The sequence below is a fragment of the Armigeres subalbatus genome, chromosome 2 (assembly GCF_024139115.2).
Source record: "Armigeres subalbatus isolate Guangzhou_Male chromosome 2, GZ_Asu_2, whole genome shotgun sequence".
Classification (NCBI taxonomy): domain Eukaryota; kingdom Metazoa; phylum Arthropoda; class Insecta; order Diptera; family Culicidae; genus Armigeres; species Armigeres subalbatus.
Window position 1 is genome coordinate 56,618,743 of NC_085140.1, and position 13,196 is coordinate 56,631,938.

Genomic DNA, 13,196 nt, shown 5'->3' on the forward strand with positions numbered 1-13,196 from the left:
TAGCACCGCCCAAACGTTGACCGATTTGGCTGAAATTTTGTCCAGAGCATCAGGGCATCAAATAGAACCGAATAAGAGGGCGGCCCATTAAAAAACTTGAAAAAAGTTTTTCCCATACTAATTTGAGCCACCCTAATGCACATGCACCATATTATGTCGAAAATATGGGAAGAGGAGGATATGCCTGCTAGCTGGTTGGACGGCCTCATTTACCCTCTTTTTGAGAAAGGGCACAGACTAGAGTGCGCCAATTACCGAGGAATAACATTCCTTAATTCGTACAAAATTATGTCCCGTATTCTGTTCAACAGACTGAGACCGCTTGAAGAGTCCAGTTGCGGGGATGTAGTTCATCGTAGATCATCCTGTCGCAACCTGTGAAACCTAGCGATTTGCAGTTCCATGTTCCAAGCTTCCAATCGTGATCCTTTATTCGTCGCCTAGGTCTTTGCCGATTATATCGAGTCGCATTATCTCTTATATTGTTCGTAATTATTGGTTTTCCAGGCGGCTTATTGGGCCTGCGCAAACCTCCTGTCTCGTCGGAGGGCCGTCGTGTCAGGGCTGTTTAGCGTCCCACCTAACACCAGGACTTGGGGTTGTGCGCTCGTAACACCTACTGAATTTTAATAATCGCTTAATGGTATTAAAGGCCAATATTAACATTTCTTTTGACTTTATTAGAGTGATTTTTTAATTAGAGTTTAAGTTCACCACTTCTAACATTTATTTATTTATCATCAGACTAAGGCCGGAGTGGCCTGTGCTGTACATAAAAGACTTCTCCATTCAGCTCGGTTCATGGCTGCACTTCGCCAACCACGCAGTCTGCGGAGGGTCCGCAAGTCGTCCTCCACCTGATCGATCCACCTTGCCCGCTGTGCACCTCGCCTTCTTGTTCCCGTCGGATCGTTGTCGAGAACCATTTTCACCGGATTACTGTCCGACATTCTGGCTACGTGCCCGGCCCACCGCAGTCTTCCGATTTTCGCGGTGTGAACGATGGATGGTTCTCCCAAAAGCTGATGCAACTCGTGGTTCATTCGCCTCCTCCACGTACCGTCCGCCATCTGCAACCCACCATAGATGGTACGCAACACTTTCCTTTCAAAACTCCCAGTGCGCGTTGGTCCTCCACGAGCATCGTCCAGGTCTCGTGTCCGTAGAGAACTACCGGTCTTATAAGCGTTTTGTAGATAGTCAGTTTGGTACGGCGGCGAACTCTATTCGATCGAAGCGTCTTGCGGAGTCCAAAGTACGTACGATTTCCAGCCACTATGCGTCTCCGAATTTCTCTGCTGGTATCGTTATCGGCGGTCACCAGTAAGCCCAAGTACACGAATTCTTCAGCCACCTCGATTTCGTCACCACCGATAGAAACTGGTGGTGGGTGGCTCACATTGACCTATCTTGAGCCTCTTCCTATCATATACTTTGTGTTGATGACTAGTCCAATCCGTTTAGCTTCGCTTTGCTTTTAACATATTACTTACAAATTGACTGTCAGCATATTAAACATTTCCGAAGTACAAACAAAAAGTACACCGTGGTGTTATAGAAATAAGAATTGGAGGTCTCTAGAAATATCAGTTCGTCACTTCCAAGTTCCCAACCTGTAATTCTGGAAACTTCACACTACCGGACCTAGGTCAGTCTATAGCACATATGAGATAATCATTCGGCGACAACATGTTTTTATCTTCTTTTAACATTGCAGATAAACACTCGTCGTCATCAGCGTCGCCGTCAGCAACCGCGGCGACAGTTTCTCCGAAACAGTCGCCTCCTTGAAGATTATTTGCGGCATGTTTGCCCAACCAAACTGCGAATGGATGACGCAGAATTTGTTTGGTTCTACCGGTCGAGTTCTATTTTGAACGAAAATAACCCTTTCCGCTCTTCTGCGAACAATGAAACACACCGGCCAGTGTGCAACGCGCATCCAATGGAGCGGGGTATTTTCATACAGTTGTTAAATATACGGCCATTGGCATTGAATTCATTAGCGATAGCGATCGGGCGCTTTGTTCGATTTGAGTTTTATTATGCCACTTCTAATCATTTTTATCAACAGCTCTTGTTTGTCGCGTTTTTGCCGTCGTCATCAAGTCACATTATAATGCCGGCAATGATTCGACAGCTGATACACAAAACGTGTAGTAGCGCCGCTGCTGTGGGGAAGTGGCGCCTGGTGTTTGACGGAATATAACACCATGTCATGAGTCTCGAAAATCTGATTCTCCGACAAGGTCATACATTGGGAGAGTTGAAATTATGCAGTTTAACTTAATAATCAGATTTATGACGATAATGGCACGATTTTATTTTCGTTCATTGCCATTCTCCATAGCTACTGCAAGTTTCCGTATCTTATGCTTTGTTAACTTTTGTAGTATCATCGTTAATTGGAATGATAATGTGATAGATGTTCAGTTCTAATTTGCTGTCTGATCTTCCCGCTTTTATTAGAGCGGCCGAAAATACGTCAGTTGTTACTACTGTGAAAAATATCCGTTCAATTCAAAAGGGATCAGTTTGCCTTGACAACTCCATACTGCAACTTGGCAACTCCATACTGCATGCTGCATACAAGAAACATTTTTGTATAAAGATATGAATGTCTATATAGAACTGCGTACACCATCTGAAGAGATTTGGTAAAATTTCCATTGCATCTACTTACTTACTTACGAAATGGGGCTCAAAGGATTATACATACCTGAAATAAAAATAGAAAACAGATATTATAACTTGAGGTATAAATATGTATAATTATGTAAATCAATGAGTCTACCTAGTCCATTGTACTTATTTTATTAAAAATAAAAATAACAAAAGTATGTACGATGCGAATGTTTTTGAGATATTTTGAGTTGTTGAAACATTGTTTTATCCGATGTCACGCCGATGACGACGGTATAAAACAATTGAAACAATCTGTTTAGGAATGAACCGAATCTCCAGTATTCATCGTCGTTGCGGACAAAAGTCAAACGGAGCGAAAGTGAAGCTGGATTGGTTGCGCCATGCCTAAGAGTGGGCACGAATGGATTGAAGCTCAACAGGTCATAATATCAGAGGCAGACCTTACGGCTAATTTTGAACTTTGGAAAGTTCTATTTCTCACTTATGCGAAAAAAAATGTTAAACCAAATGACATACATATTTTTTTCGATATAAAACATACAGTACAAATGGTTTTATATGTAAACGAGACATTTCATTTCATATTTCAATCAAAAAATGATGTTCATCTTTCTTGTACAATTAATTTCTACTGTAGCATATACTTCACTTTGTATACACTAAACCCTATCAGATTCTGTTTAGCTGACAGTCGCCCAGAATGGAGATATTTCAAACTGGCCCTTTGCACATCCTGTAAAGCGTTGGACTCTTAATTATATGTAAGTAAGTGAGACTCCCCGCAACTTCGACGTCGTGGCGCTGCAGGAGATTTGCTGGACAGGACAGAAAGTGTGGAAAAGCGGGCATCGAGCGGCTACCTTCTACCAAAGCTGTGGCACCACCAACGAGCTGGGAATTGGCTTCATAGTGCTGGGTAAGATGCGCCAACGCGTGATTGGGTGGCAGCCAATCAACGCAAGGATGTGCAAGCTGAGGATTAAAGGCCGTTTCTTCAACTATAGCATCATCAACGTGCACTGCCCACACGAAGGGAGACCCGACGACGAGAAAGAAGCGTTCTACGCACAGCTGGAGCAAACATACGATGAATGCCCACTGCGGGACGTCAAAATCGTCATCGGTGACATGAACGCACAGGTAGGAAGGGAGGAAATGTATAGACCGGTCATCGGACCGGATAGTCTGCATACCGTATCGAATGACAACGGCCAACGATGCATAAACTTCGCAGCCTATCGTGGAATGGTAGTCCGAAGCACCTTCTTCCCCCGCAAAAATATCCACAAGGCCACATGGAGATCACCTAACCAAGAAACGGAAAACCAAATCGACCACGTTCTAATCGACGGTAAATTCTTCTCCGACATCACGAACGTCCGCACTTACCGCAGTGCGAATATTGAATCCGACCACTACCTCGTTGCAGTATGCCTGCGCTCAAAACTCTCGACGGTGTACAACACGCGTCGAAGTCGGACGCCGCGGCTTAACATTGGGCGGCTACAAGATGGTAGACTAGCCCAAGAATACGCGCAGGAGCTGGAAGTGGCACTTCCAACGGAAGAGCAGCTAGGCGCAGCGTCTCTTGAAGATGGCTGGAGAGATATTCGATCCGCCATTGGTAGCACCGCAACCGCTGCACTTGGCACGGTGCCGCGGATCAGAGAAACGACTGGTATGACGGCGAATGTGAGCAGTTAGTGGAAGAGAAGAATGCAGCATGGGCGAGATTGCTGCAACACCGCACGAGGGCGAACGAGGCACGATATAAACAGGCGCGGAACAGACAAAACTTGATTTTCCGGAGGAAAAAGCGCCAGCAGGAAGATCGAGACCGTGAAGAAACGGAGCAACTGTACCGCGCTAATAACACACGAAAGTTCTATGAGAAGTTAAACCGTTCACGTAAGGGCCACGTGCCACAGCCTGTTATGTGTAAGGACATAAACGGGAACCTTCTTAGGAACGAGCGTGAGGTGATCCAAAGGTGGCGGCAGCACTACGAAGAACACCTGAATGGCGATGTGGCAGACGAAGATGGCGGTATGGTGGTGGACCTGGGAGAACGCGCGCAGGACATAATTCTACCGGCTCCGGATCTCCAGGAAATCCAGGAGGAGATTGGCCGGCTGAAGAACAACAAAGCCCCTGGGGTTGACCAACTACCAGGAGAGCTATTTAAACACGGTGGTGAGGCACTGGCTAGAGCGCTGCACTGGGTCATTACCAAGATTTGGGAGGAGGAAGTTTTGCCGCAGGAGTGGATGGAAGGTGTCGTGTGTCCCATCTACAAAAAGGGCGATAAGCTGGATTGTAGCAACTACCGCGCAATCACATTGCTGAACGCCGCCTACAAGGTACTCTCCCAAATTTTATGCCGTCGACTAGCACCAACTGCAAGGGAGTTCGTGGGGCAGTACCAGGCGGGTTTTATGGGCGAACGCTCCACCACGGACCAGGTGTTCGCCATTCGCCAAGTACTGCAGAAATGCCGCGAATACAACGTGCCCACACATCATCTATTCATCGACTTCAAAGCCGCATATGATACAATCGATCGGGACCAGCTATGGCAGCTAATGCACGAACACGGTTTTCCGGATAAACTGACACGGTTGATCAAAGCGACGATGGATCGGGTGATGTGCGTAGTTCGAGTTTCAGGGGCATTCTCGAGTCCCTTCGAAACCCGCAGAGGGTTACGGCAAGGTGATGGTCTTTCGTGTTTGCTATTCAACATCGCTTTGGAAGGGGTAATACGAAGAGCAGGGATTAACACGAGTGGTACAATTTTCAATAAGTCCGTCCAGCTATTTGGTTTCGCCGACGACATAGATATTATGGCACGTAACTTTGAGAAGATGGAGGAAGCCTACATCAGACTGAAGAGGGAAGCTAAGCGGATCGGACTAGCCATCAACACGTCGAAGACGAAGTACATGATAGGAAGAGGTTCAAGAGAAGACAATGGGAGCCACCCACCGCGAGTTTGCATCGGTGGTGACGAAATCGAGGTGGTAGAAGAATTTGTGTACTTGGGCTCACTGGTGACTGCCGAAAATGACACCAGTAGAGAAATCCGGAGTCGCATAGTGGCTGGAAATCGTACGTACTTTGACTCCGCAAGACGCTCCGATCGAATAGAGTTCGCCGCCGTACCAAACTGACAATCTACAAAACGCTAATTAGACCGGTAGTCCTCTACGGACACGAGACCTGGACGATGCTCGTGGAGGACCAACGCGCACTTGGAGTTTTCGAAAGGAAAGTGCTGAGTACCATCTATGGTGGGGTGCAGATGGCGGACGGTACGTGGAGGAGGCGAATGAACCACGAATTGCATCAGCTGTTGGGAGAACCATCCATCGTTCACACCGCGAAAATCGGACGACTGCGATGGGCCGGGCACGTAGCCAGAATGTCGGACAGTAACCCGGTGAAAATGGTTCTCGACAACGATCCGATGGGCACAAGAAGGCGAGGTGCGCAGCGGGCAAGGTGGATCGATCAGGTGGAAGATGACTTGCGGACCCTCCGTAGACTGCGTGGTTGGCGACGTGTAGCCATGGACCGAGCCGAATGGAGAAGACTCTTATATACCGCACAGGCCACTTCGGCCTTAGTCTGATGATAAATAAAGTGAGACTCTGTCACTGGTTAGTTCTGTATGGTTGAGCTACATTGGACTAGGTATACTCTAGGTCTATTAGATGCTACAAAAATGATACTTCTCTAGCTGCACATTCTGCTCTCCGATGAAACCCCGTCAGCAGTGATGTAAGTATAGATGTTGGAAGCTGCATTTTGCAGGTAACCGAGAATAAATTGAAAAATAAATGCATTGCTTTATTATGGGATATTATCACAACGGGACTAAATTAAGTGAAACATATGTTTCATGGTAGAAATGTATAAAAATAACAAATATACATGTATGAATTAGTTTAATGTAGGAAGAAATAATAAAGTAAAAAGTAAAATAGATGGACTATAGTCAGTCGGCATGAGTTTAAACTAACGCTAAAAGTTCTAGTTTTAGTTAACTACACTCGTTGTTATTATCGACAAAACCGGTTTTACAACCCTAGTTTGCGTCGCATAAAATACAAACTATTCTGCGATCAAAACAAAGGGCTGAGAAACTAAAGTGCATTATATATACAGAGACCACCGCCGCCAGGCATCGACTCCACCAGCTCCAATGACAAAGGAAAAGTAGGAATGCATTCGCCGCTGCATAAAGAATGAACTTGTAAGATTTCCTCGTCACCCTATGTAAGTGCGGTACTGCTGCTGATGCACAATGTGTACAGTGCACGTTGCAACGAAGAAAGTGCAGTTCGACCTTAAAACATAGTTCCCATCGGCATCGGCACTGCCGGCCGTAGGGGCCAAGATAACGGAAACCCGGTGCGGCCTTCAAGGGTTGCACAGTGCTTGCTTGCGCATATTTTATCGCGATGGTTTTTCTCACAGTAGGTTGGATTGGAATGGTTCAGAAAGTAAACGTTAGTGATTTGTTTTGTAAACATTGTCGCATTGGAAGTGATCGGTTCTTGTCTTCTAACCTCGGGAATTACGATAGTGGCTTTTCATGTTTATTTTACAGTTTTGCATTTTAGTTGAGGTCGACAGAATCTTTTCAAACGTTAACTCAGTTAAAAGTAAGCCGAACACAGTTGGAGTTGATGTTTGACTAACAATACGAGAAATGAAACATAACAACTGGTTAAATCAATAAAGGATTTTATATCGACTGCACACGACGAAAGGAAATTGAGTAAAAACACTTTCACTGTGGAATCGCCTGAAAAGGCATCAAAATGCAATTACATACATAACCGACTAAAAAATTCATCGAACGACCTTCTTTTCATTTTGGAGCGAAAGCAAAAAAAACGAAAATCGAACGATCGCTAACCGATCACCGGGTGGAAAAGTGAAATGCATAAGCAAAAAAATTGTCAGGTAGGTCATGTTCAGATCACTCCATTGGAAAGCATATCCTCAAGCTATCGCCGTACCACACCCAACCCGACTGGTTTTCGGTGGTTTCAAACTTTTCTTTACCGAATACGGTTATGATATGGGCCGATGCGATGATGGTGAACCGGATGAGAATCTTACGCCCATGATGAGTATTGTTGTTGTGTTTTCTGTAGAAAGGTGCATGATTGCAATGAGGGAGAAAGGTGTTTCTGTGAAAGTGAAACCTGTAGTGGTTTCGGGAGAATAGTATTACCATGTTTGGTTGAAGTTTTTTTGGGATGGTGTGCGGTAGGTCTCGTAACGAATAGTGAAATATGTTGATTAATGAAGAACAGCTGTCATTATTAATGCTTATAATAACAGGTGTCTCTTGAACATTTTCGTCAGAACATTCGAAAACGCGTTGAACGTCAAACAAGTTGTTGTTCAGTGCAAATATCATGTAGATTTTTTTCTAGAAATTTTTTTCTTTTTTTTCAGTGAAGAATTTTCTAGGTGATATGGCTCAACGAATTCCAAGAGTCCCTTAACTTGGCATTCATTGACTATGAAGAAGCATTCGACCGCCTCGGTCACGAGGATATGTGGGGTGCCCTGAGACGCAAGGGGGTTTCTGAGAAAACCATCGGCCTCATCGAAGCAAAGTACGAGGTCTTCTTGTGTAAAGTGCTGCACAATGTCCTCTATACGGGTCGTAGCTGGTGTGGATGTGTTCTATCGTCGCTACTGTTCCTCATCGTAATCGACGAGATTCTGGTATGTGCGATTGACCGTGAACCAAACCGTGGGCTCCTAGCCTATAACCATGGAGCACCTATTTATTTATTTATTTATTCAGACTAAGGCCGAAGTGGCCTGTGCGGTATATAAATCTTCTCCTTCGGCTCGGTCCATGGCTACACGTCGCCAACCACGCAGTCTACGGAGGGTCCGCAAGTCATCTTCCACCTGATCGATCCACCTTGCCCGCTGCGCACCTCGCCTTCTTGTGCCCGTCGGATCGTTGTCGAGAACCATTTTCACCGGGTTACTGTCCGACATTCTGGCTACGTGCCCAGCCCATCGCAGTCGTCCGATTTTCGCGGTGTGAACGATGGATGGTTCTCCCAACAGCTGATGCAATTCGTGGTTCATTCGCCTCCTCCACGTACCGTCCGCCATCTGCACCCCACCATAGATGGTACGCAGCACTTTCCTTTCGAAAACTCCAAGTGCAAGTTGATCCTCCATGAGCATCGTCCAGGTCTCGTGTCCGTAGAGGACTACCGGTCTAATAAGCGTTTTGTATATAGTCAGTTTAGTACGATGTCGATCTCTATTCGATCGGAGCGTCTTGCGGAGTCCAAAGTACGTACGATTTCCAGCCACTATGCGTCTCCGAATGTCTCTGCTGGTGTCATTTTCGGCAGTCACCAGTGAGCCCAAGTACACAAATTCTTCTACCACCTCGATTTCGTCACCACCGATGCAAACTCGCGGTGGGTGGCTCACATTGTCTTCTCTTGAACCTCTTCCTATCATGTACTTCGTCTTCGACGTGTTGATGACTAGTCCGATCCGCTTAGCTTCCCTCTTCAGTCTGATGTAGGCTTCCTCCATCTTCTCAAAGTTACGTGCCATAATATCTATGTCGTCGGCGAAACCAAATAGCTGGACGGACTTATTGAAAATTGTACCACTCATGTTAATCCCTGCTCTTCGTATTACCCCTTCCAAAGCGATGTTGAATAGCAGACACGAAAGACCATCACCTTGCCGTAACCCTCTGCGGGTTTCGAAGGGATTCGAGAATGCCCCTGAAACTCGAACTACGCACATCACCCGATCCATCGTCGCTTTGATCAACCGTGTCAGTTTATCCGGAAAACCGTGTTCGTGCATTAGCTGCCATAGCTGGTCCCGATCGATTGTATCATATGCGGCTTTGAAGTCGATGAATAGATGATGTTTGGGCACGTTGTATTCGCGGCATTTCTGCAGTACTTGGCGAATGGCAAACACCTGGTCCGTGGTGGAGCGTTCGCCCATAAAACCCGCCTGGTACTGCCCCACGAACTCCCTTGCAGTTGGTGCTAGTCGACGGCATAAAATTTGGGAGAGTACCTTGTAGGCGGCGTTCAGCATTGTGATTGCGCGGTAGTTGCTACAATCCAGCTTATCGCCCTTTTTGTAGATGGGACACACGACACCTTCCATCCACTCCTGCGGCAAAACTTCCTCCTCCCAAATCTTGGTAATGACCCAGTGCAGCGCTTTAGCCAGTGCCTCACCACCGTGTTTAAATAGCTCTCCTGGTAGTTGGTCAACCACAGGGGCTTTGTTGTTCTTGAGCCGGCCAATCTCCTCCTGGATTTCCTGGAGATCCGGAGCCGGTAGAATTAAGTCCTGCGCGCGTTCTCCCAGGTACATCACCATACCGCCATCTTCGTCTGCCACATCGCCATTCAGGTGTTCTTCGTAGTGCTGCCGCCACCTTTGGATCACCTCACGCTCGTTCGTAAGAAGGTTCCCGTTTATGTCCTTACACATATCGGGCTGTGGCACGTGGCCCTTACGTGAACGGTTTAACTTCTCATAGAACTTTCGTGTGTTATTAGCGCGGTACAGTTGCTCCGTTTCTTCACGGTCTCGATCTTCCTGCTGGCGCCTTTTCCTCCGGAAAATCGAGTTTTGTCTGTTCCGCGCCTGTTTATATCGTGCCTCGTTCGCCCTCGTGTGGTGTTGCAGCAATCTCGCCCATGCTGCATTCTTCTCTTCCACTAACTGCTCACATTCGCCGTCATACCAGTCGTTTCTCTGATCCGGGGGCACCGTGCCAAGTGCAGCGGTTGCGGTGCTACCAATGGCGGATCGAATATCTCTCCAGCCATCTTCAAGAGATGCTGCGCCTAGCTGCTCTTCCGTTGGAAGTGCCACTTCCAGCTGCTGCGCGTATTCTTGGGCTAGTCTACCGTCTTGTAGCCGCCCAATGTTAAGCCGCGGCGTCCGACTTCGACGCGTGTTGTACACCGTAGAGAGTTTTGAGCGCAGGCATACTGCAACGAGGTAGTGGTCGGATTCAATATTCGCACTGCGGTAAGTGCGGACGTTCGTGATGTCGGAGAAGAATTTACCGTCGATTAGAACGTGGTCGATTTGGTTTTCCGTTTCTTGGTTAGGTGATCTCCATGTGGCCTTGTGGATATTTTTGCGGGGAAAGAAGGTGCTTTGGTCTACCATTCCGCGGGAGGCTGCAAAGTTTATGCATCATTGGCCATTATCATTCGATACGGTATGCAGACTATCCGGTCCGATGACCGGTCTATTGATTTCTTCCCTTCCTACCTGAGCGTTCATGTTGCCAATGTCGCCGATGATAACATCCCGCAGCGGGTATCCGTCGTATATCTGCTCTAGCTGTGTGTAGAATGCTTTTTACTCGTCGTTCGGTCTCTCTTCGTGTGAGCTAGACACGTTGATGATGCTATAGTTGAAGAAACGGCTTTTTATTCTCAGCTTGGACATTCTTGCGTTGATTGGCTGCCACCCAATCACGCGTTGGCGCATCTTACCCAGCACTATGAAGCCGGTTCCCAGCTCGTTGGTGGTGCCACAGCTTTGGTAGAAGGTAGCCGCTCGATGAGCTTCCAATCGTGATCCTGTATTCGTCGCCTAGGTCTTTGCCGATTATATCGAGTCGCATTATCTCTTATATTGTTCGTAATGATTGGTTTTCTAGGCGGCTTATTGGGCCTGCGCAAACCTCCTGTCTCGTCGGAGGGCCTTCGTGTCAGGGCTGTTTAGCGTCCCACCTAACACCAGGACTTGGGCTTGTGCGCTTTGAGCGGCACACGGTCGCTTTGGTAGAGCCTACTTGCGGATACATGCAGCTTTTTATAGAGGTTTAACAGGGCCCACTGTCAAACCCCACCACATCCTAGGCAAGCCCCACAACTCGCAGATGGCCTGGGGAGGGATCGTCAAGCCCTTGGACATAGTCCCTGCTGCCCGCAAGAGTATGGAGCACCTAAGCGACTTCAAATTGGCTGAGGACGTTGCTCTACTCGCTGAACGGCGCTTTGATATGCAGAGTAAGCTTAACGACCTTGCCGAGCACTCCTCTTCAGCAGGTTCAGTCATCAACGTCAACAAAACCAAATCTTTGGATGTAAACACAGCGACCCCTTCCAGTTTCACAGTAGACGGGCAATAAGTGTAGAATGTTGGAAGATTCAAAAATACAAAAAGCCAAATGGCATCGGACAGCGGTACCATGACAAGATCGACATAGGCGCACCGATCAAGAAACCAAGGGCTGCCTTTGCGACGACAAACGACGCAAATTGCGGAAAACAGGTAGATAAATGAACGCACCAAAATCCGAATTTTCAACTCTAACGTGAAACTGTGTTGATAAACGCTAGCAAACATGGTGTGCATCAGTGGAGAACACTCAACGGCTGTAGATGTTCATCAACAGATGCCTTCGATTCTTTCGTTTTTTGCAAATCTCATTAAATTGTTATTATATTATCATTCAATTAATTATCTTAAAGATAAATCGTCTAGCTCAAACCTTTGTAGGGGTATGTGGCGGGACTATCATCATCATCATCATCATCAATAATAAAACTGGATCTCAAACAACGAGCTCCATCGTCGTTGTCACCAGAGACCGATAGCATCACAAATTCGGGATTGGAAGTGGGTCGGCCACACCTAACGTAGGAGCGGAAACGAAATCATCAGAACAGAGGCAGACCCAGAGGCTCATGGCGGCGCAGCTTCAATAAAAAATAAAAGGAGTTGACCGAAATCTAACCTGGCAATCCCGTTAACTAAGTTAACATAGTCCGACTTAGTTAACCGCTTGATAAACGTACACTATTACTATATGTAACCGATACGTCGGATAAAAACGTAAAATCCGTTTTTGAGCATAAGAAGACTGAAAGCATAACCTCAAATAACTACAAAATAACTGTACGACCTTTGCGGTTTTAAGAAATATTTGGAAATCCGAATTTTCTACTCTAACGAAACATGGCGTGTATCAGTGGAGAACATTCAACGGCTGCAGGTGTCCATCAACAGATGCCTGCGGTACATGATTCGTGCTTGGTGGCCAAATAACTGGATCTCAAGTTCCATCGTCGTCGTCGTCGAGGCCAATAACAACAGGAATTCGGGATCGAAAGTGGGGCTGTGTCGGCCACACCGTACGTAGGGGCGGAAACGAAATCTGTAAACAAGCATTAGACGGGAACCAGGCGGGACATCGGAACACCTCACCTCTTGCTTCTCGTTTACCAACTATTAGAAGAAACGGCGTTCGACCAAATATGAGATATGAAGAGTTACTTTAAAATGAACAGTGATGTTGGCATAATTTGTTCTACAATGTGTTTGTTTTCATCTGGCCTGGACCCAATCGGCTAATATATTTTTTTCTACAAAATAACTTTCTAGGAGGGATCGGCTATGTCCCGTTAACTAAGTTAACATAGTCCGAATTAGTCAACTCCTTGATAAACGTACAATATAGAGTTTTTCACTCCATTCCCGGCCTAACATGCGCA

At 46.5% G+C, this 13,196-nt stretch overlaps 1 protein-coding gene across 4 annotated transcripts in view; it reads right to left on the reverse strand.

Annotated features, from left to right (window-relative positions):
- LOC134208681 (ribosomal protein S6 kinase beta-2) overlaps positions 1–13,196 on the reverse strand; it is a 172,685-nt gene that overhangs the window by 90,008 nt on the left and 69,481 nt on the right. For 3 of the 4 annotated variants that reach the window (XM_062684477.1, XM_062684475.1, XM_062684476.1), the window contains one exon: positions 6,378–6,446. The exons of the other annotated variant lie outside the window; for it this stretch is intronic. In XM_062684477.1, the coding sequence (XP_062540461.1) occupies positions 6,378–6,446 (69 nt within the window). The remainder of the gene's footprint in view (positions 1–6,377; positions 6,447–13,196) is intronic. 4 annotated transcript variants of the gene reach the window in all.